At 37.4% G+C, this 24,543-nt stretch overlaps 1 protein-coding gene across 2 annotated transcripts in view; it reads left to right on the top strand.

Moving 5' to 3' along the window:
* PIEZO2 (piezo type mechanosensitive ion channel component 2) overlaps positions 1-24,204 on the top strand; it is a 441,513-nt gene extending 417,309 nt beyond the window's left edge. For both annotated transcript variants that reach the window (XM_049769937.1, XM_049769936.1), the window contains 13 exons: positions 2,394-2,646; positions 4,085-4,217; positions 5,433-5,580; positions 5,670-5,884; positions 9,083-9,241; positions 9,533-9,680; positions 10,730-10,918; positions 11,273-11,365; positions 13,682-13,854; positions 15,675-15,803; positions 18,262-18,341; positions 21,524-21,707; positions 23,683-24,204. In XM_049769937.1, coding sequence (XP_049625894.1) covers positions 2,394-2,646; positions 4,085-4,217; positions 5,433-5,580; positions 5,670-5,884; positions 9,083-9,241; positions 9,533-9,680; positions 10,730-10,918; positions 11,273-11,365; positions 13,682-13,854; positions 15,675-15,803; positions 18,262-18,341; positions 21,524-21,707; positions 23,683-23,935 — 2,157 coding nt within the window. In that variant the 3' untranslated portion in view covers positions 23,936-24,204. The remainder of the gene's footprint in view (positions 1-2,393; positions 2,647-4,084; positions 4,218-5,432; positions 5,581-5,669; positions 5,885-9,082; positions 9,242-9,532; positions 9,681-10,729; positions 10,919-11,272; positions 11,366-13,681; positions 13,855-15,674; positions 15,804-18,261; positions 18,342-21,523; positions 21,708-23,682) is intronic.
* Positions 24,205-24,543: the final 339 nt, after the last annotated feature.

Here is a 24,543-nt window from a genome sequence, read left to right as displayed (position 1 = left end):
GTACTGGTATTATGCTTAAATTATGACCAATTTTATGAAAAATGCGTTTGGAATAACAAAAGTTTTCATGAGGAGATTAGACTATTTTGAAAATGTAAGGGGCTGAAATGATAGTACAATTGGTAGGGCATTTTCCTTACATGTGACCAACCTGGATTTGATCCTTGATACCCATATTTTCCCCTGAGCACCACCAGAAAGTATCCCTGAGTGTAGTCATGAATAAGCCCTGAGCAATGCCAGGTGTGACCCAAAAACAAAAAGAAATGAAATAAAATTAAAGGGAAGAAGGAAGGATGTAAGGAAGGAAGGACGGAAGGAAGGAAGGAAGGAAGGAAGGAAGGAAGGAAGGAAGGAAGGAAGGAAGGAAGGAAGGACGGAAGGAAGGAAGAGAAAGGAGGGAGAGAAAGGAGGGAGGGAGGGAAGGAGGAAGAGAAAGAAGGGAGGGAGGGAGGGGGAAGGAGAAAGGGGAGGGAGGGAGGGAGGGAAGAGAGGGAAGAGAGGGAGGGAGGAAAGGTGGAAAGGAAGTCTTAGCACAAAGCCAAGAGTAAGTCCTGAGCATCATTGAGTGTGACCAAAAAACAAACAAACCAAAATCATTAGGAAGAAATTAATAACAAAATTTTAAATACCATTATGAAAATCTAAAACATTTGTAATGTTTTTAAGAATTCATTAATTAAGTGGTTTTTAATATTAATAAATATTAAGTGACCTTGTTTGGTGAATAGGAATAGTGTCTGAATTGGTTTATATTCAGCAATTTTTTGGCAATTTTTCTAGGAGTTCTTAAATTCAAGTTAGATTTTCTGTAGAAGAAGGAAATGAAGGCATAGCCTGGCAGTCTGGGTGCTTGAGAAGCAATAACCTGTCATCGGAGCTATTGGCCCCACAACAGCACAAGGCGGACTTGGTCCACACAGCTTCTTATGATAGCCAGATTTCTGTTTTCTCTCTATTCACTTCTGCAATTGTGCTTCCTGTTCTTTTTAGCCCCTTTAATCCTATTTTCTTTGAAGCAGAATCCAGATTTTACAGAACGTTTCACAAGCTATATCACATGAAGGATTCCATTTTTATAACTCAAATACTTAATTTACAATTCTGTCTCTGAATCAGCTTTGAGTGATTCCAGATTCATATATCACAGAAACTACATGACATCATGACACAAATATAGTATTTAGTGAGTCTGAAGTGGTGGATCTAAATTCTCTAAATGAGGGGTCAGAGTGGTGGCAGTAGTAGAGTGTTTGCCTTGTATGCTCTAACCTAGAACGGACTGTGGTTCAATACCCCAGCGTCCCATATGGTCCCCCAAGCCAGGAGTGATTTCTGAGTATATAGCCAGGTGTACCCCTGTGTGTCACTGGGTATGGCCCAAAAACAAAACAAAAAAAAATTCTCTCTAAATGATACTTCAAATGCTGGTTTGAAACACAAATATATATATATATATATATATATATATATATATATATATATTCTATGAAGCAATTTCCACTAAAGGGACAATTCGAGTAATCCTAACTTCACCTTCACTTTGCGATCTTTCTCCATCTCAATTCATTAAACAACCTCTCATTTATCTCTGTACCATTTATCTCTAATCTACTTCAGACCATCAGAAAATCTAGGTAGTAAGCTTTCTTTTAATGCTTTCTTGTCTTGGTTTTTCCATATTTTTAATTTTTGTATTTTTACAATTACAGTTGTTCTGTCTAAAGTGTCTTTTCTATTGCAACTACTTTGTTTTATAGTACTTTGGATTTCAGAAATGCAGCATAACACCTTGACAAATCTGTTAGCACACAGGCCCACTACCAAAGATCTAATTACCTTCTGAATCTCCTCAGAGTTTCTTTGAAACCAGTCTACCTGTTCTATCCCTTCCCTCCAAAAGTGCAAGATATCTTAAATGTGCACCTTGGCAATTTGATGTGTTGTGAACGTACTGATTCCATCTACCATATTTACTGGTGTATAAGACGACCCTTCAAACCATGAAAAACTTCCTAAAAGTCGGGAGTCATATTATATGCTGGTATACAGCATGCTGAAACTTGTTCCAGCTTCAGGGACGAGTGATCCGCATCCCTCTTACTTTTAAGAAGTAACATACTGTTAAGACTTTTAGGAAATTTTTCATGGGTTGAGGGATCGTCTTATACGCTGGCAAATACGGGTAATCATTAGCCTCCCATATTTCTCCTTTTGCATGTGTGTGCATGGCATTCTATTCCTACTTATACAATTCAGTGTTAGCATCATCCTGTTTGACGTTTGCTTTCCTGATCCTGGGCAATGGTATGTTGGACGAGATGTTGTGACACAGAATGCCAGTCCCTTTACCTGAATGACAGTCTAAATTGTCCCTTCCCATTCTTTCTCAGTGCCATGGCTTGTGGGATGAAGATGATATCACTGATGGTGGTACAGACAAGGAGGAATCAGATGATGAGCTCTCACTCAGTCATGGACGAAGGGCCTCTTCGGATTCTCTGAAATCCATCAACCTGGCTGCATCTGTGGAATCTGTGCATGTGTCCTTTCCTGAGCAACCTAAGGCTGTCCGGAGGAAACGCTCAGACTGCAGTTCTCAGATTTCCACAGGGTCCAGCTTTTCCTCAACTAGGTCCAAAAGAGGTATTTATTTTGTGAAGTTTCATGACTAAAACTCATGCCCTGCACCTTTCTTGTGTTTGGGGGGAATAGTAGGACAGGGAGTTGTTATTTGTTAACACAAATAGATAACTGTAATGTGTGTATTTCTTTTAGTTTTCCACTTTTTATTTGGGCATCAAATACTGTTAACAGTAGGGTTTCCGGCATCAGTGTTTCAACTCCCCACCTACTACCAGAGAGTCATGGTCCCTCCTACAAGATCTCAAGCTCCCCTTCCATCTCCTTCACTAATTCAGTTCTTTAGGACTACCCTCAAGAATTGTTCTCATTGGTCATTTGTTGCTCTCTTCCTATGTTTCCTTATATCCTAAGTATGAGAGATCATTTTATATTTATCTTTATATTTTTCTATGACTGACTTCACTCAGCATGGTATCACCTAGTTCTACCCATGAAGCACTGACTTGCAGAATTCCATATTTTCTCATAGCTAATAGCATCTACTATGTATATATTTATACCACAGTTTTTTTATCTACTTACATTTTTGGGGTTCTTGGGTTTCCATATCTTGATATTGTAAATACCACTACCTTGAACATAGAAGTATATATGCCTTTTTGAAGTAACATTTTTGGATTCGTGGGATTGCCTACAAGAAAGAGAATTGCTAAGTCATATAGACACACACGTTTTTAATATTTTTAGAAGTGTCCATACTACTTTTCAGAGGCTGAACTAGCTATTATGCCCACTGAGTGAACAAGAGGTTCCTTTTCCCCTGTGCATGTTGTGTTTTGGACTCAGGAAGTCATGAGTTCAAATCCAGGATCCAAAGTGTGGTATCTGGAGCCATTGTAGCAAGACTAAAAACATCCAGTATTTTCCCCTAATACGGACTTCCATTTACTGTGCAAAGTGACTAGCAAACTGCCTACTGTTGGCCACATGTTAGTATGCAAACCATAACCCATATATTCTACTAAGTGTGTCTAGAGTGTTATAAACATGATCTATTCCCAAAGCATAACTAAATGTAATCAGAGAATAACTGTTTAACCTAACTATTCAGTTGGGTTAAGTTTACTACCCTCTGTATACTGTTTATTCATCTTCCAGGACACTTTTCTCAAAGTCTCTGGTAGAACAAATTACCTTGGTTTTACAGTTAAAGAAATTAGAGCATGAAAAAGTATGGGTCATAGACCCATCCTGTAAACCTCACAACCTTTGTGCTCTTTTCTTCTGAGAAAAAATAAAACATTTGGATGAAGAAGCCAGAGATACATTCTACAATGAAAGCAGATCCCAGACTCAGAATTCTTATTTCTGGGTATCTGCATAGACTCACCCTCTAAAGCAGACTAGTCCCTCAGTCCTCTGTGAGGACTCCAAGTCGCTGGATATTTGTCAAGAAACCTGAAACTCACAGTACATTTTGGTTTCTCTTTATTTCTAGGCAGCACCAGCACCCAAAACAGCAGTCAAAGAGGAAGCAGTATTCTGAGTATCAAAGAAAAAAGCAAAAGACAACTTTACATGGAAAAATTTCAAGAACATTTGATCAAAGCCAAAGCATTTACAATAACGAAGTGAGTGGTTACATGAAGATGCTGAGGCATAAATTTTATTTTTAGGGCCAAGAGACTGGTCTTGATTATTTCATATAAACGAGAAGTAAAGAACAGAGAAGTGACTTCTCATGTTACAAACATCATCTTCTTATGACAAAAAAAAAAAATTACCCATGACTGTGTTTTAAAAATTAGTGTTAATCAGTTTTTATAGTTGTAGCATTTATATATACATTCTGTCTATTTGAACAGAATATAGTATTTCAGAGACTAACAGTATATAATTCCAAGCATTATCATAGTAAATTCTAACTGAATAGAGAATAATTGGATTAATTCCCTAATACCAAATTTAATTTTGAGGTATAAATATATACCAAAAATGTAATAACTTTCAAGGAAATTTTATTTCTAAGCTGGAAGTCCCTTAGAGATATCCTTATTCTAGGCAGGGGAAACTGAAGCTTAGGTAGACTATGATTTGTCCACTGTCATAGTGTTTCCAGTAAAATTCATAGTTTTCCCCCAAGTGTCTTGAATTTAGCAGATAAGAAATAAAGATAGAGGATGCAATGATATTAGCCCTAAATGTGGACTCTGAGATCCTTTGGGATTTCCATAGCTGAATATGGCTTTAAATTGAAGATTGGACTCAGAGCACAGTGAAGGGAGGGTAAGGGCTGGGCAGACAGTACTAAGCCAGGAGAAAATATTAATAAAGGGCACGGTAAGATCAGTTCATTAGTTCAGAATATGTCTTTGAAATTAAAAGGGAAGGAATATCTACTACTCAGGTCTGGACTACCAAGCTTCTCACTAATTTATATTCCTAATCCTGTATTTCAGTCTGTATTATTTATTATCCACATTTTATAGAAGAAACTAAATACAAAATTAAGGAGGCTCAAGGTCTGACAGTCAGTAACTGTACCACCTGGCAAATCCAGCAGTCAACTTCTGACACTTGATACTACTTTAGAACATTCTGGAACTTATCAAGCAAGGAAGAGGGTTAAGGTCCCATTGGGAAAATAGGCCATAGAGCTTACCTTAACAGTAAACTTGTTCACTCTCTATTAGATTTTGCTTTCTAGAAAATCTGAGTCTGGATTTCATCCAGATGGGGACGGGGAAGGGAATGCAGAAGAAGGGAATGATTGCAATATCTGGTCATTTCTCCTATCTGCTCCATTTGCTCCCCTAAATCAAACTGGTGGTGCCTCTGTCTTTCAGGTCTCTGCAAATATATGTGCCCATTAGACAGTTCTTTTACAATCTCATCCACCCAGACTACAGTGCTGTGACCGATGTGTATGTACTCATGTTCCTGGCTGATACCGTTGACTTCATCATCATTGTCTTTGGCTTTTGGGCCTTTGGGGTAGGTTATTGGCAAAATTCACTGCATATCCAATGGCTACAGATGATGTGAAATGCCAGTAAAACCTGAATCTATTTTTTCCTTCCCAGAAACATTCAGCAGCCGCAGACATCACCTCCTCACTCTCTGAGGATCAGGTTCCTGGACCATTTTTGGTGATGGTCCTTATTCAGTTTGGAACCATGGTTGTAGACCGGGCCCTCTACCTGAGGAAGACCGTACTGGGAAAGGTCATCTTCCAGGTCATTCTTGTGTTCGGAATTCACTTCTGGATGTTCTTTATATTACCTGGTGTGACTGACAGGTACAAGGATTTTTTTGTTTGTTAGTCTTGTTTGTGTGTGAGTTTAGAGTAAATCCTGGCAGTACTCAGGACTTACTCTTGACTCTGCTTAGAGATCACATATAATGGTACTCAGATCATATGAGGTGTTAGGTTTGAACCTGGCTCAGCAAGGCAAGCACCTTACCCACTGTGCTATCTCTCCACACTGGGGTATGATTTTTGACAGGATAGGCTCCAATTTAGTGCAAATGTCTTTCAAAAGATTAGAATGATATTTCTTGGCATAACAGAGCTGCCAGGTAGTGGCTGAGGTGTCTCAGAGCCATACTTCTGGTAGGACATGTTAAAAAAAAATCCATCCATATTAAATTCATTGTAAATCTTGAGTGAGAACTTATTTCTCTAAAGTTTTTAATGGGTCACAAGTTTCTGTGACTTTCATAGAGAAGTTACGTAATGGCACATTTTTGTGCTTTCATAGAAATCATAATAAGAAGTGACAACTTAACAATCAGATCAAAATCATTATAGTTAGTGACAATATATATCACCAGATCCAGAGAAAAATTGGACCATGATCTCAAAAGCATTGTTAAGAGGGTCCATTGACTTAAGATTATGTCATATGTGAGAAGTAGGAAGAGAAAATGGAGAGTATTTAACTGAAGAATAAGAGTGGGTTTTCAGGAGTTGAGAGTAGTCATGTATAAAGGGAAGAAGTGAAGTACAGTTTGGAAAGTGCCTGGTAAGCTTTCAGAGCTCAAGGAGAGAAATGAGCAGACCAAAGGTATTGTGATGCTTTGGCTGTTTATACCACTATTGCCGCTAGTTAAAATAAACTAGAAGAGGATTTTCACACATCAGCTTAAATCTCAGTTAGAAAGGACTGGTAAAATCCTCGTATTACTTTCAGAACTCTGCTTGAAAGCAAAGATGGGATGCTATTTATGGATCAGACTATATAACAATGCCTTTATAATGACTATATAATGAGTGACAATGCCCTGGCTTAAGTAACAAAATTTGTTGTTCCAGCCTAAAAAAATTCCATTATCCCAATCCCAGAAGAGCTCTTGAGAGTCCCAATGCACATGGATGTTACTCATGTTTTATTAGGGGAGCCCCACAGAGACCAGAAATAAGACAGCATTTAAACCATGGGAAGTCACTTGGATCAAATCACTCAATTGATTATTTCTACTTTTTAGTTAGCTTCCTATTGCTGCCATAACAGTTTTTCCAACAAACTTGAGCATTATCCCTGTACAAATTTATCATCTAATAAATAGTTCTCTAGATCAGGAATCTGATACAACCTTCCTAAACTAAAATCAAAAGGTTAGGCATGCTTATTTTATTTCCAAAGATTTTTTCTTTTTTTGGGGGGGGGGCACACCCGGCGGTGCTCAGGGGTTATTCCTGGCTGTCTGCTCAGAAATAGCTCCTGGCAGGCATGGGGGACCATATGGGACATTTCGAACCAACCACCATTGGTCCTGGATAGGCTGCTTACAAGGCAAACGCCACTGTGCTATCTCTCCGGGCCCTATTTCCAAAGATTTTAACGAGCATCCACTTCCATTCCTTCTCCACTTTCCAAAAGTACCCACGTTACCTGGCTTATGACTCTGTTCCTTTATCTTCAACACCAGCACAAGGAGTGAAGACATTTCCTCACCATGTGGCTCTGACCTTTCTCTCCTGTAACTTCTCCCATCTGACTATTGCTGAGAAATACATCTTATTTTTTTAATAATTTTTCTGGTCATGTTTAAGATTCATGAAAAAGTTGCATTCATCCTGAGTTAAAATTGTTCTAGAGTTCCTCATTCTTTGAAAATGTGAGGGGTATTTTTTGTATGAAACTCAATTCTACTGACTTTCTGCTGAAATTCATACTAGCTTTCATAAATTGTTCTACAATATGGGTCTCTTCAACTAGTTGATAGGAAAAATGACTGCCAACTTTAATGAAATTAAAGATATCAATGAGGGGAAAATAACACAAGGAGATTGATTGATGGAACTGGGGCTTTTCAAAGAAAGGAAAACCTTTATGAAGATAATTGATGTTTTAAGAAATGATGGCTCGGCAACCGAGCGATAGCACAGTGGTAGGGTATTTGCCTTGCACACGGCCAATCTAGGATGGATCACGATTGGATCCCCCCACATCCCATATGATTCCCCAAGCCAGGAGCAATTTCTGAGCTCATAGTGAGGTGTAACCCCTGAGTGTCACAGGATGTGCTCTCCCCCAGAAAAAGAAAAAAATTGTGGCTCAATAAATAAACATCACAGTTTTAAACAAAACTAGAACTAAACTTCAAATGTTAAAGTATGTTCATCCGTGATCTGCCTTATAGATGTGAACAAGATCAAAAAGGAGAGAGCAGGTTCGGTTCCTTTCTCAAAATTGTTTCATCTATAGTTTCCAAAATATAGGTTCTTCTAAATAATAAATGTATATTGATCTTTCCTCTGATGCATTTTCATTTGGTCATGGTAGCTGCATCATCTACATTGTGAGAAAATGTTTTCTCATAAATTCACTGAATAATTGTTTTATTTTATCTTTTTAATTTTTAAGGAATGGTTTATAGCATTATGTAGGTTTCTTATTTACATTATTACAAGCTTGTGTTATACTATAGTATATCCACCACTAAAAATCTGGTTTTATGTTTGATCATATAGTTCACCCAATTTTTTTCCAGTTAACTCACTTCCATCCCTCTTATCCTCTGTTAGTAATAATTTATTTTAGTTATGGCCTGATAACGTTAATAGCACACTATTACATAAGAGGTGCTATAAGGAACTTTTAATTATCCAATTTTCTTACTCCACATTTTACCTTTATTCTAATCTTATAGAGAAAGAAGATTTACAAATAAGTGAATTTATTTTAATTGTCGAAAGGAAATTGGGGAGGGGTTCTTTTTTCATCTTTTTTTTTTTTTTGGTTTTTGGGCCACACTCGTTTGATGCTCAGGGGTTACTCCTGGCTATGCGCTCAGAAGTCGCTCCTGGCTTGGGGGGACCATATGGGACGCCGGGGGATCGAACCGTGGTCCGTCCTAGGCTAGTGCTTGCAAGGCAGACACCTTACCTCTAGCGCCACCTTCCCGGCCCCTCTTTTTTCATCTTAACAGTTCCTTTTTGTGTCAGAAGAGTTTTACATTCCCTCACCTTTTGGTATTTCTACAATTTTAGGAAATTCAGCCAGAATCTGGTTCCTCAGCTTTGGTACTTTGTGAAATGTGTTTACTTTGGCTTATCTGCGTACCAAATTCGTTGTGGCTACCCAACACGAGTCCTTGGAAATTTCCTCACAAAGAGCTACAATTATGTCAATCTCTTTCTGTTTCAAGGGTAAGGACAATCAATGGAAAAACATTGTTTTCTACCTGGGAAGGAAGAGAAGTAGGAGGAATGCTGACATAAAGCAATTATAATTACTGTGGAACTCTTTTTTTTTTTTAATAATGAAGAGCATTTGCCACAGATTATCTAATGTCCAGACATATTTTACTAGCAAAGCTTTCCTTGAGAATTTTTTATAATCCTAAAGTCTAAAAATATAAGAATATATATGAGCTTCTGGAGTTAGTTATGATTAGGGCTGTCCCACAATACTCTCTCACAAGATCTGGTTCCTGCCAGGTTCCGCCTTGTCCCGTTTCTGACTGAGCTGAGGGCCGTTATGGACTGGGTGTGGACAGACACAACCCTGAGCCTCTCCAGCTGGATCTGTGTAGAGGACATCTATGCTCATATATTCATCCTCAAGTGTTGGCGGGAGTCAGAAAAAGTAAGCCAATAAAAATGCCTCATCCCTATTTGTTTCTCTTAGATGCAAGTGGTTATAAGATTAACATGACCTTTTGCAAGTTTTATGGCCAAATAAATAGAAACTGAGAGGGGGGGCCAGAATTTACAAGGAATTTAAATAAATGTCCCACTGCTTTTCATTCCTCTACAGAGAGGAATGTAAGAGATTTGGGACTTAGGCTGCCTTAGTCAGCAATAGCATACAGATGTGATCTTCTTTCGGCAACTGTAAATTTTAGTTATTTTAAAGAATTGAATGATATACTGCATCACGATCCAATAATTCTACAATGGCTCATTTGGGAGTAGTAGGAAATGTGTTGTGGTAGAAAAAGTGGGGTGACTTCACCTGAACTTAGTCAGGCTTGCTCTCTGATTCACTCTGATGATAGAAGATTTAAATTGATGTACTTTGTTTATTCTGATAAATTGAATATTAATATTTCAATATGGACAGAATTGTAATTTTTAAAGACTTTTTCAAAACTTTAAAATCTATAGTGGGAGTCTTATATTAAGCGAATGAATCCCTCCCTAAAAATTGGCTGAGTTAGAGTAAAAAGTCTTTATTCTCTTTTATTCTCTTTTATTCTCATCTATTTCTCATCACACCTCATCTCTTTTCTTCTCATCTTTTTCATCTCTTGAGTTTCCAGAAATATTTCCAGTATCATTTGATGCAAGCTTGTAGAACCATTGTTGCAGGGTACTTTAAGGTCGTCATAGATACCTGGCATAGCTCCTAAGCCTCTCTCTAAGTCTGTGCCGATTGGTAGATGGTAAATTATTTTTTCTTAACTTATCCTGACCAAAAAAAAAAAACCCTTATGTAGACTTTCTGCACACACACCATGCAGAGCAAAACTCTCATGTAGCATATGCATACACATATATTCATGCACATATATTCTACAAAACAATGTTAAGACTTCATTAGGTATCCAACTTCATAGGAAGAGTACTAGCTTTTTACCCACCAGCTTCTGGTGGGGCCTAGAGCCCGAGACCATGGGAACTCTTCTGTTGCAGAGATACCCTCAGCCTCGGGGGCAGAAGAAGAAGAAAGTAGTGAAGTATGGTATGGGAGGCATGATCATCGTCCTGCTCATCTGTATTGTCTGGTTTCCTCTTCTCTTCATGTCCTTGATCAAATCTGTTGCTGGGGTGATCAATCAGCCCTTGGATGTCTCTGTCACAATTACCTTGGGAGGATATCAGGTAACCATTGTGTATGAATACAGTCTTCACCGTTGCACTACTCTTACCTAATGTATGACTCTTTCCTAATAACCACAAAGAGAAGGGTTCACCCAGTTTTGCATATCCATATTTTTATCAACCATTTTGGGTTGCTCAACAAACCTGTGATATCAAGTATGATATCATGTACAGGAGACTGTGAAAGAACAGTTTTATTCTGGTTTTAAGCAAGGGAATCTTACTTCATATAGTGATCCCTGGAGCCTACTTCTACTAGATATTCAATGGATAATGTTCTAAGAAAATTTTTAAACTGTGAGTACAAAGGTGAACTTTAAAATATTGACAGTTCTTTAAATCTTTGTTTTCCAGCCTATTTTTACAATGAGTGCCCAGCAAAGCCAATTGAAAGTGATGGATAGAGACAGGTTTTACAAATTTCAGAAAAAATTTAGTGAAGACTCAGTAAGTAAATGAATATATCTACTATGAAGATCTTTTATCTAGGTGATCTTGTTGTTTTTTGTATATTGCTTCACTATATATATAAAACCATATATGACTATATGACTGTATATGTCTATATGACTATAACTTCACTCTGACTTATAAAGATGGGAAGTAGTTTTCAGGAGTTAGCCAACACTCAGCAGAATTCTGGCCACTGACCATTTCATAATCAAGGATTTTATGTCTAGAAAATTAGATGCAAATAAATAAACATAGCTTTAATTCAAGTGTTTTAATTCAAGTTCAAGTGATGTTAACTCTTTTTAACTTTAAATTTTGGTAAAGGTACAGGAGAAAGAGTATAGTGAATGGGTAAGGGACTTGCTTGCATGCAACTGACTGAGCTTTGATTCCCTGGACTATATTTGGTTCTCTGAGCCCAACCAGAAGTGATGACTGACCACAGATCCAAGAGTAAGCTCTGTGTCCTCTAAGTATGATTCAAAAATGCAAAGTGTGGTAGATATGGATATTTTTCATTAGTAGGACTGCTCATAGGAAATCTCTCCTAAGGCAGAATATTAAAATATGGAAGAAACTCTGCACAAGCTTCTGTTTTTTTAATTCCATTCTCTACATAAGTGAAAACTAGAAGCAACTTGAAGTTTCGTAATTTGAAGGACTGAGTGAATACATTTTGCAAATTTAAAGTATATTTATTAGCAGTGGCTTTCTGAGAATAGTCATCATGGCAGAAGGATTATTTCTCTTTTTATTTCAATTTACAGGCTATGCAGTCTAAGTATTTTCCAACTTCGGTAGTAATTAGAAAATGTTCATTTATAGTAGCCATGCTTAAGGCATGAAATTTTCTCAGGAGAAAATGTAAGTGATAACATGTAAAAACAATTTTCTTTTACATTATGGGGTTGTTTTTTTAAAAAAAAATTTTTTAAACACTATGATTACAAGATTGTTCATACTACAGTTTGTTTCTCCACAGATAAAAGTTGTTCATGATTGAGATACATTATACAATATATAACAACCTTACTCAGTGTGCATTTCCCATAACCAATGTCAACAGTTTCCCTCTCACCCTCTTTGATGCCATCTTCCTTCCCATCCACCTTCCTCCACCTGCCTCTAATGAAGACATTTTACTTCATTCTTTCTCTCTTTTCGTTTTTGACATTGTGATTTGCACTGCTGTGAATGAAGCAGTATCATGCATGTTTCTTCATAGTCTATCCTAAAGTGTTCAATCCCTGATACTCCATATAGTCCTCTGAACCTATCAAGAATAGTTCCTGAGCTCAGAGCTAGGACTAAGACCTGGATACTGCACTGCACTGATGGCTTTGGTCCAACCCTCCTCCAAAAACAAACAAAAAGTAGGACATAAATTCCCTACAGCATAAACACTGCTATTATGATATTCTCAAATTAGAGATATAATTGATATTTTTCCTCTTTTCTACATCCCAAACTCTCTACAACATAATAACAAAGTTTTTATAATGAAAATTTGCTTTACTAAAATTATGACCTATAATGCACAATATTGAGCTGAGACATTTGAGTTGGAAAGATAGTACAGGTGTTAAAGCATTTGCTTTACACTGATCTCTGGTACCATATAATGTCCCTTGAGCACTACCGCAAATGACTCATGAGTCAGGAATAAACCCTTCTGCTTTACATACCACTGGATATGACTCTGTTAAAGCAGGTATATCCCAAATAAACATAAAAGATAGAATCTGTAGGTATGTGCAGCATGAAGACTCAGGGGTTTGGGGATGAATTAAAATTGATTCCCAAGGTCTAGAGCAATATTATACTGGGTAGGGCATACTAGGATTCAATACCCAGCATCCCATATGATCACCCATGTACCACCAAGAATAATTACTGAGTTACCTGAGAGCCTGAAGTAACCTCTGAGCATCACCGATTGTGATCCAAAACAAAAACAAAACAAGTTTCTTTTTATTCCCAAGAGGTGAATTTCCTATTAGTTATACATTTTTTTCTCAGTCAGAAAAAATGTCACATTAAATCATCTGATTTTTTTTATTATTGCTTAATTGGAATGATTCCAGAGTTTTTCTTGGTCAGGGAAATATACTGGAAACTACCTATACATATGGCAGAGGCTAAAGTTATTACCAGGTATTTCTGTGACAATCCATGAGTTTTCCTTTCTTCCAAAATTCTTTCCTACAGCACTTGAATGGAAGACATATCACTGTCTTCATACACTCTGTGTATGGTATATATACACTCTGTGTATGGTATATTTATGCATTTATATTTGTATGCATACAGGGTGCTATGCAATTTCTGGAAAATTATGAAAATGAAGACATAACAGTAGCAGAACTGGAAGGAAACTCAAATTCTTTGTGGACCATCAGCCCTCCCAGTAAGCAGAAAATGATAAGCGAACTCATGGACCCCAGTAGTAGCTTCTCTGTTGTTTTTTCATGGAGTATTCAGAGGTAGTTACTGTATTTCCATGCATAATTTCCCTCCTCTTCCCCATTCTAAACTCGGGGTGGGGTGGGAAGGGTTCAAAAAACTCAATGTGGATTTTAGTTATCTTTTTGATTCAAAGGCATTTATTCAATGCTAAACTTAACGTGTTGCTTTAGTAAATGATTGGTTTGAGTCACTGACAAAACTGCAAATCTCTTAGTTTTTCCTTTCTTCTAACTGGTTTCTACAGAAATTAACAGTGAGTGCCACAAACAAGATGGAGGTAATGGGGGAAAAGTAGGGGTGATAATTTGCCAAATGAAAGTCGATGTGTCTTATAAGATTTCTGAAAGTTCTCAGCAATAAAGAATTTGCAGCTCCAGAATCCTGGGTCTTCACTTATCTATCTCTAACCTTGATGGCACCCTTAGAGTTCTTTGTTCCAAGAATAAAGAAGTTTTCTTTTTGCTTACCTGAATAATGGCCAACAGGCAGTCACTACTTTGCTTATTTAGGCAAAGTATGATTTAGAAAATTCTTAAATTCAAAAATTTAACCGGTGAAGAGATAGAGGCTAGAGTGCATGCTTCGCATGCCCAAGGCTGGGGTTCAAGCCCAATTATATAGTGCCCTCCCTTAGTATAGCCAGAAAAAGCTTTTAAACATAGGGCCAAGAGTAGCCTCTGAGCACAGAATATAGTAAAAAATAAAATCAAACAAAATATATGTTCAATCAGTTAGTGAAGCAGTTTAAAGACCTGGACAATATACCTTAATTCATGAGCTTAGTGTCTTTCTGCAGTCTGATCTCAGCCAGCTTATTGATCAGGTGCTAAATTCATTTGGATTTATGATACCAGATTCTTGGTTGAAATTAAGAATTATATTATTCCTGGAAGAAAACCTTTTTAGAATCCAAAATAAAATGACAAAGAACTATTTCAAAGTGGGGTCTGGAGCTATGGTACAATGGATAAGGTATTTGCCCTGCATCCAGATTCGATCCATAGCACTCCTTATGGTCCCCTGAGCCTGCCAGGAGTGAGCTCTGAGCACCACTGATTGTGGCCCAAAAACTAAAGAAGAGAAGCATTTCAAAGAGAGCTATTTCATATTTTTTAAATTCCAACTTTATTCTTTAATTTTATTTTCTCCTTTTCTATTTTTTTCTTTTTGGTTTTCAGGGCCACACCCATTTGATGCTCAAGGGTTACTCCTGGCTAAGCGCTCAGAAATTGCCCCTGGCTCGGAGGGACCATGTGGGATGCGGGGGGGGGGGGGGGGGGGGGGGGGGGGGGGGGGGGGGGGGTTTGAATCATGGTCTTTCCTTGGCTAGCGCTTGCAAGACAGACACCTTATCTCTAGCACCACCTCACCAGCCCCTATTTTCTCCTTTTAAATGTCATGAGTTCCTCCCATTGAATTCCGTATTGCTGAAAATATACTACTTAGTCTTCTACTTTGGAGAGTTACCACAAAAAATAGTTTAAAACCAACTTCTGAATTGAAATTCTTTTTAAAATTTGGATTTTCCTCACCTCAGAGATAAATATTGTTTACACAAAAAAAGTTTTGGAAACTCCTATTAGCACATCACCATATTTGCCTTAGATAGCAGACTCTGCCTATTCACCTGCAATTTGTTTAACAGTTGTTTGTGACCTGCCTGAGTTTTAAACTGGTTGTCTAAGAAGCTGGACATATAACATTGGGGTTGATTATTTTAAAATAAAATCTCAATAAAATCTTGGTAAAAGTAAAAGAAAAGAAGAGTCAAGTGGATTTTAAAATCTGTCTTTCAAGTTCTGAATCATTGCTGATAATGAATTTTTCTTCTCCACAGGAACATGAGTCTGGGTGCAAAAGCAGAAATAGCAACAGATAAGCTTTCATTTTTTCTTGCAAATAACACTCGGGAGAATATAGCTAAAATGATATCTGGCAATGATACGGAAAGTTCGAAAACACCTGTGTAAGTTGAGTTTTCCAATTAATATGGCAGTATGAAGTATATGTATCTGATATAAAATCAACACACATAAATTCATGTGTACAAAAATCCAGCTTTTTTCATTTTTGGAAACTTGATGAATTAATTTGTAATAAGTAATTTGGTAGTTTATTTGAATATATTAACTTTGCCTAGATTAAAACAGTTCTGTTCTTTACCCCTCTGCTTTCTGTACATCTCTCTATGACAGTATTGTTTGCATCTAAGTAGTAGCAAACCTTCCTCTCTACTGACCCTTCAAACCAGTTCTTCAAACCACAGAAAGCCCCTAACTCCCTCTCTTCTGCTGTTCACTTTTTTCCTCCCCCCAGAGCCCTGATCAGATGGACAAATGCATGGAATGTGTTGGGCGGGGGGGGGGGATTTAGGAAGAAAAGATAGTGTTTTAGCATATGTTATGCCATATAAGTACTCCACTTTAAATATCCCCAAGCTGTGATCTTTAGATTCCAATATGAAAATTAGTAGGAGAAAAGTAATGTCTTTGGTCCTTAAAGTGAAAGGAGGTATTGTAGGTAGCATTCATCTCTTGCCTAGTTCAGGCTTCCAGTTTTTCCTGACACCGTTGTGGAATTGAATGTAAGAGCCATGGTGATTCTATCCTCAAACATGTTTCCTAAGACATAGCACTGAAATGCCCTAGAAAGGGGCCTAGTATGGGGCATGGAGGTAAGGCGTTTGCCTTCCATGCAGAAGGTCAGTGGTTTGAATCCCGGCATCCCATAGGGTCTCCCAAGCCTGCCAGGGGTGATTTCTGAGCGCAGAGCCAGGAGTAACCCCTGAGTGCTGCCAGGTGTGACTCCCCCCCCCCAAGAAAAAAAGAAATACCCTAGAAAAGCATCAGATGCTATTCCATCAATTCCAAGTCTGGAAAGAGGTTATAACCTACTGAAGTACCTGTGCTTATCCACGGTAGTGGAAAAAGTCAGTCAAAATCAAGGATCTTACAGACCCTGGACAAAACTTCCATTCAAGGCCAGGAACACTGTTCAGTAGTAGGGCACTTTCCTTGCATCTATAAGGTCATGGAATTGATCATTCGCATGGGAAAAAATATTTTGTATAGTCAATGCATAAAAGTCGTTGATATTTAGTCTGATCCATGGTGGTTCACCCACTAAAACTAGAACCCTTCCTATTATGAATTAGTCATTCGGTTTGTCTATCTACTAGACAAAATTCTATCCGAACCACTAAGCTACTGGATAAAAAGGGTTATCACTGGCAATATAGCCACAGCACAATTATGAGAACAATGAACCATAAAAAAAAATTATACAGTAATCCTATATACCAAAATAATTAGCATTATAAGATATTTGAACTGTTAGACATTTTATAAGCATAGCTGTTTACTACAGGACTAAATTTCAAAGACCATTTACCATATAACCAGTATCTCATTGGATTATTGGATAGCCCTAAATGTTCACTCCCTGGTCATCTTCATTCTCCTCACTCTTCAATTCATTGGTTTGTGAAATATACCTAATGATATATAGTTTTGAAATCCTAAAAAGCAAAATTAGAAGGATACTCAGAATAATCAACATGAGTGATAGGATCATACAAGGATATCTCATTACAGCAGTAGTTGTGGACATGGAAAAAAATCTCTCCAACAGAGTTTTTGGTTGTTTTTTGTTTGTTTGTTTGTTTGTTTGTTTTGTTTTAATTTTTGAGAAAAGTTTGTGGGTTTTACCTAAACAATTTTCAGAAACTCTGGGACCATTCTTTTTTATTGGGGGGGGGGGCACATCATGTGATACTCAGGGGTTACTCCTTGCTCTGCACTCAGAAATCACTTCCGGCTTGGGGACCATATGGGATACCGGGGATCAAACCCAGGTCCGTCCTGAGTCAGCTGCGTACAAGGAAAATGCCCTACTGCTGTGCTATTGCTATGGCCCCACTGGGACCATTCTTAAAGATACTTAGCCAGTGAGCTAGAAGGATTAATATTAGGACTTGAGGAAGTGGTACCAAAGACCACCAGGCCCAATTAGCAGTGGTCATCAGACCATGCAGTGCAAATCATACAAGGATTGGTCCCCTCACCCTGGCACTCTCTCATAAGCCCTTCTTTGAAGTCCTTAAGCTTTTAACTAGTTTGTGTTTGGCAATTACATGTGTATTCTCAGAGAGCCTATAAATTTAATTCACTTCATTGAATTCCAGTTTGAATGAAGATATGTAAGCTAGGACTATATTTAATATACCTAATTATACATCAGATAGTGTATAATTATACATCACATAACATATATGATTCTATAATATATCTGTTCTTTCTTTTGATGATGAATACTCATCAATATGTGTTTGATATAAAACAAGAATAGCAACCATAGCACCAAAAAATCCATTTTCCATGTGCAAAGCAATTAAAATTGTATGACTTTTTTTTTTCAATACACAGGACTATCGAGCGAATATACCCCTATTATGTGAAAGCACCTAGTGATTCCAACTCCAAGCCAATAAGACAACTTTTATCTGGTAAGATCATAAAGGAAGTATTTCAGACCTTTTAAAGTCATTTGACTTACAGTTTTCATTCTCAGAATTAATGAAACTACTTTCCCATTCTTTCCTGTGGAACACCTTACCACTTCCTACAACCTTTGCTGACAGAAGGAATCATTGATTTAGCTAAGAATTTTGTCCTTTTCTTTTTTCATGATATAAAGCCCAATTAATAAATCCAGTTAGTGACTTAATTTTACTAATTAAACAGTTTACTTGTTTCTACTGGCTACCACATATTCGGCATAAAACTGCCTGTCTCATAGAAGTGTGAAATATCAATGTATCCCAAGTGAGGTTCAGAAAAAGATAGCAAGAAATGTACTTGATACTTAATTAGCTGAAGGGTAATTTAATATCAATAATAGTTCTCTAGGGGCTGTATTTTTAATCATTACAAGGAGTGGTAGTAAGTTGATATTTTTAGACTCTTCTAATAATCAAGAATTGTTTAACCTCGATCAAAGTAAACATTTCTATCTAGGTAAGGTAGAATGATAATATTATTCAATGCATGATCATTCATTTACCAATTTGTAGTACTCATTGTCTGCATGAGGTGTGATAGATATCCCCCTCAAAGATTGCCAGAAATATATTTCAAAGATGAATCTAGGTCAGACCTTCACATCATCTCCCTCAATTGGAAACAGTTGCCAGGTAACTAACTGCAAGATATATAGACAATTTTAGCATTTTTCTTTCCATCAGATATGCATCTATATAAGACAATGCCCAAATGTTAACCCCAAACAAAGCTATCCCCCAATTTCCTCTTCCCACAACTTTCCTCTTCTTTTGATATGTTAAAGCCCACTGGATAGTTACTTTTCTGTCTCTCTCAACCTGCCCCCTTCCTGGTATGGGTAATTGGTTTGAATAAAGAAAAAGCAGTTCTGGCTTTTGGCAAGGCAGAGGGAAGATGAAGCAGAGAGGCCATGAGGCAAAAAGCAGACTGACTCCAATGTCTCTCTCCTGACTGACTTGGCATTATTTCTCCACTGCTGCCTTCATCAGAAACACAGTGTTTGGGGTGAAATCACAACTCATGTATTTTTATTTTATACATCTAGAAATGTTAGTCTCAGCGCATAGTTTGCTCAATTATCCATAATTCCCTGGAAATGACCTGTTCTTCAGCAGGTTCTTCTCAGCAGATAATTTCTCTCTCCCTGTTCAGCATACATTTAAGATGTCAAGAGCTCTCCCACTGCTTCCTTCCTTTACTTTAGGAAAAAAAAAAATCTTTGTATTTTCCAAGTCCTTTCCTCTTTCCCTTCAGTTTCAAAGATTTCTTTCTTCCAAGGTCATATCCCATGCCTTCATGCCCTCATTCCCACAACTCATTTATACCTCATATTTTATATAATTTCTCTCCCCAAGCTTTCTTGTTCCCCTATGAATGATTGGAAGTCCAACCTCAAAATCTTTGTCTGCCAGACCACATGGCATTGTTGAGTAATACTGTTACTGAGTTTTCCTAATATTTACAACAAAGTATATTTAGCATAGGTTTATAGTTAGCAATATTTAATATATACTTTATTTTAAAACCATGTATCACATAGTTGACATGGTAGATCATAATACATTTATTGCCAGATAAGTGGGAGAAAATTTATTAAAAAGAAAAAATGAGTACAACATAAAAAATTGTAAAAAATTATTGTGGCCAGGGCTTCTGGAAGTATGAGAAGATGGGTGGAGGGTGCCAGGCTCACTCAAAAAAAAAAGTCCTGGTGGGGAGAGATTAAAAAAAAAGTCCTGGTGATATCAGCACAAATACTAGTATATTTGGAGTTTTGGTCAGATTCATTTCTCTGCTGAGAGCCTAAATGGTTGATAAGGCAGGGCCATTGGCAACATGGTGATTGTGGGTGCAGCTCTTCTTTGATAGAGTGGGGACTTGGCTTGCCCTCTTCTCTAAAGATTGCCAGCTTTCAGCTGCTGGCCACTATACTCATAATTTTTCATTGCTTGATATATATCTCTTATAAGAACAGAGTAAGTCTGTAGAGCTAGCTGAATGCTGACATAATGTCTGCATTTGTGCTATCACTAGTTTTTAAACTAAGGATTAATGTGTGAGTTACTTAGCTAATACTATATAAGATTATGTGGAAAGACTATATCCAGCTGGGTCAATATAGCATAGAACCATACTTTAACCAGTCTCTTACCATCCCTCACCCTTTTTTATTACCCCATATATACATACTCATATACAAATATAGATCTGGCTCTTCATCCCAACCAATAGACAGGTATTTATTTACAGACACTGCTCTACACCCCCCGATTAGGAATTTAGCATAAAATAACACAGATATAGTGTCTTCTCTCAGAGTTTGTAGTTCACTATTATGATTCTCAGTGGAAGCTCTATGATAATTATTAGGGTAGCCTCTTCTTAGAAATATCTAATGCCTTATAACTCCAAGTCTTTACTTTATTCTCTTTTAATATTCTATTGCACCCATCCTATTCTCTAACAAAGTTGATCATTATTCCTATAAAACTTTATGGGTTCTCAAAATTGCAGAGCTTCCTCCCAAAGAGGTTCCTACTCCTTGATTCCATTTCCACCTTTTCAAGTTCTGACACAGCAAAATTAAGCTGAGATGTCATCTTTTCTTGAACTCTTTCCTGAGTCATATCTCCCAGAAGTGATCAAATTAATGCACTATGCAGAACATATGGTGGCTGCCACATGTGTGAATGACCTTTCTTTCCCATTTGAGATAAGAAACCACATTGTAAGCAATTTGATAATCCTGTAACCGCAAAACACATCCTTTGATCTCAGAAGATATTTAGTAAATGTCATAAATTTAAATGAATCAATCATTTCAACAAAATAATGGTGAATAAAGTTTCTAATGACTAATTGGTCGCTTGGATTGTTAGCAAAAATGCTCAGGTGTTAAATGTGCCACTATGTTCCTATGGTTTGATTTGATAGATTTGGTCACATGTAGTTACCATAACTGATTTCTATATGAAAAATATACTAATCTGTGCATAGAGTCTACTTTCCCTCTTTCACATATAGATAGCATTTTCCTTTGTCATTCTCATTCTAAAAAAATCTATGAATAGAAATCATAAATTCTAAAAACTGTCTCTAATTTGATTTCATTTATCTCCTCTTTTAGAAAATGATTTCATGAATATCACCATCATTTTGTACAGAGACAATGCAACTGAATCTAACAGTGAGTGGTGGGTTCTAAACATGACTGGAAGTAGAATCTACGAACCGCATTCTCAGTCCTTGGAATTGGTGGTCTTCAATGATAAAGTCAGTCCCCCTAGTCTTGGGTTCCTGGCTGGCTATGGGTAAGGAATCACTTAAAAATGACCAGTTATGAATCTATAGCTGTTTTATATAGTTATATATAGATGGAGTATTTTATATACTTAGAATTCTCATGTAATTGCTGCACTAATAGTATAAAAGGAATAAAAATTCCAAAGAATTCCAAGCATTCCAAAGAATGTTTGTTGTCACTCACACTATGAAAGAAGGACTAGACATTATATTTTCATCCTAACTATTGTGGTATAGTTTAGTGCAGGGGTCTCAAACTCAATTTACCTGGGGACCACAGGAGGCAAAGTCGGGGTGAGGCAGGGCCGCATAAGGGATTTCGCTTACCGAATATTCGCAATAAAATATCGCATTAGTAAGAAAAAAAACGCAAAAAAAAATCGCATTAAACATTTGCATACCTGAATGGAACTTCTCAGGGTATGCGAATGTTTAATGCGATTTTTTCTTACTAATGCGATTTTTATTGCGATAATTCGGTAAGCGAATAATCGCAAATACTGCAATATTTGAAGGCCGGCCGTGGGCCACAAAGTGTTGTACGGAGGGCCGCAAACAGCCCGAGGGCCGCGAGTTTGAGACCCCTGGTTTAGTGCAATTCAGATTCATTAGAAATTGACATAAGGTGGGGCCAGTGAGGTGGCACTAGAGGTAAGGTGTCTGCCTTGCAAGCGTTAGCCAAGGAAGGACCATGGTTCGATCTCCCAGCGTCCCATATGGTCCCCCAAGCCAGGGGCAATTTCTGACCGCTTAGCCAAGAGTAACCCCTGAGCATCAAATGGGTGTGGCCGAAAAAACAAACAAACAAACAAACAAAAACAAAAAAGGAATTGGCATAAGGTAGTTTTCCTTCTACTTAAAATTCCTTCAGACCTTTACAGATGTAGAATCAATTTGAATTCACAATTAGAATTTACATAAATCAATTTCACAGGCATGAAACACATATCCACTGTGATTATGATACTGCTTTATGCATATGCATGTCCTGTAAAAGACACAAGTAGAAAGATTTATAGTCTCCAGAAAGTATCACTTAAGTAATCATTTTCTATTCGGACTTTTAACATGAAAATGAAGCTCTGAAAAATATGCTGTAACTAAAGAAAAATAGAGCTAGGTGTAGTGTAGAGGAGTTGTTTAGCTATATATCCAAACCACAGAGTCAACACTGAAATCATGAGATCTAAGCTTCAACAATCAAACTTAAAAACGTTCCTGACAAATAACAGACTAGATTCAGGGAGCACAGCAGGAGGCAGGTTCTAAGAACCTGGAGACAATGGTACAATCAGAAGTTGGCTCTTATGGTGGGTTTGGTGCTGGGCTAATGTAAACCTAATACTCAGCTATGAATAGCTTAGTAAATCATGGTACTTTGATAAAATACAAATGACTATTATCAAGTATAATATTTTTAGTAAAACCACCTATAATCCATACATGAAACTGATATTATTGTTTACTTCCAGAATGTTAAATTTGAAAATACTTTCATATTTAAATCTTAAAATTTATTGTGTATAAGATCCCTTTTATTAACAGTATATAGTTCTTTGTTTTGGGGGACTCTCAAGAAATATTCAGGAGGCCCGGGATTCTCTAAGCATTTCTTAACCAATTCAGCCAGTGGTTCAATTTGAGGGTCTAGAATATTGGTGCCACTCTGGTCCTGCAGTGCCAGGAATTACTCAGGGGTCGGTCTCCAATGCTACATACAGTGATGCTTGGGAAATCATGTGGTGCCAGGAATTGAACTTGGGTTATCCACATGCACAGTGGGTAGCTTATCCTTTGTACTATTATTCTTCAGGGTGTGTGAGGGCCATGATCCCTGTGCCCACAAGTATCAAACCTGAGTTGGCTGGGTTCAAGGCAGACACCCTGTCCACTGTACTATCTCTCCAGCCTACATTTTTATTTAAATATTCTATTAACCATGCTTAACTACTAAATACAATGCCTACTTAATTTTTTTTTCAGTATCATGGGATTGTATGCTTCAGTGGTCCTTGTGATTGGAAAGTTTGTTCGTGAATTCTTCAGTGGAATTTCTCACTCCATCATGTTTGAAGAGCTTCCAAACGTAGATCGAATTTTGAAATTGTGCACGGATATTTTTTTAGTTCGAGAGACAGGAGAACTGGAATTAGAGGAAGACCTCTATGCCAAATTAATATTCCTATACCGTTCACCAGAAACTATGATCAAATGGACTAGAGAAAAGACAAATTGATCTTTCAACACATAGACTTCAAGTCAACATTTAAATATTTAAAAAAGGAAAAAAGAGAAAAAGCACAATATTCTCCTCAGAGCTAAGCATTTCCGATTCAATGAAATTTCTTCTCTGGAAGGCAGCCAAAAGGAGTTGACATCTTTGGTAGCCAGTTAACCTTGAAGATGGAGGCACTGTTGAAAACTTATTTGTAATTCCATTTCTCTAAAATCAGGGCTACTTGCTTTATGTTTTAATCAACAGTGTTTTTGCATTCTGACTATGTGACGTCTCTCTCAGAGAAACAGAAGAAAAGAAGAAATCATTTTTCCTGTGTGACCTTGTGCCCTTCCTGAGGACATGATATTATTTAAATTACAAAGCTCTGTCGCCTGTGGGGAAGCTGCTATTGAGAACAGATGGGCCTTCAGCATACCCCAAATAAGTAACAGCAATAGGAGGCTGCAAACTTCGATGTTTATTTCCGGGTCGAGCTAGGGAGCTGATGGTCCAGGAGGAAGCCAGTGGAAGGATATAAGCCTCATTCTAAGCAAAAAGATAACTTTAGTGACACTTTACTGCCTTATCTAAACTGAAGACTAATAAGAAATCTTTCCATTAAACAT

The sequence above is a fragment of the Suncus etruscus genome, chromosome 3, assembly GCF_024139225.1.
Source record: "Suncus etruscus isolate mSunEtr1 chromosome 3, mSunEtr1.pri.cur, whole genome shotgun sequence".
Lineage (NCBI taxonomy): Eukaryota > Metazoa > Chordata > Mammalia > Eulipotyphla > Soricidae > Suncus > Suncus etruscus.
Note: the sequence above shows the minus strand (reverse complement) of the source record. Positions and strands in the feature narration are given on the sequence as shown.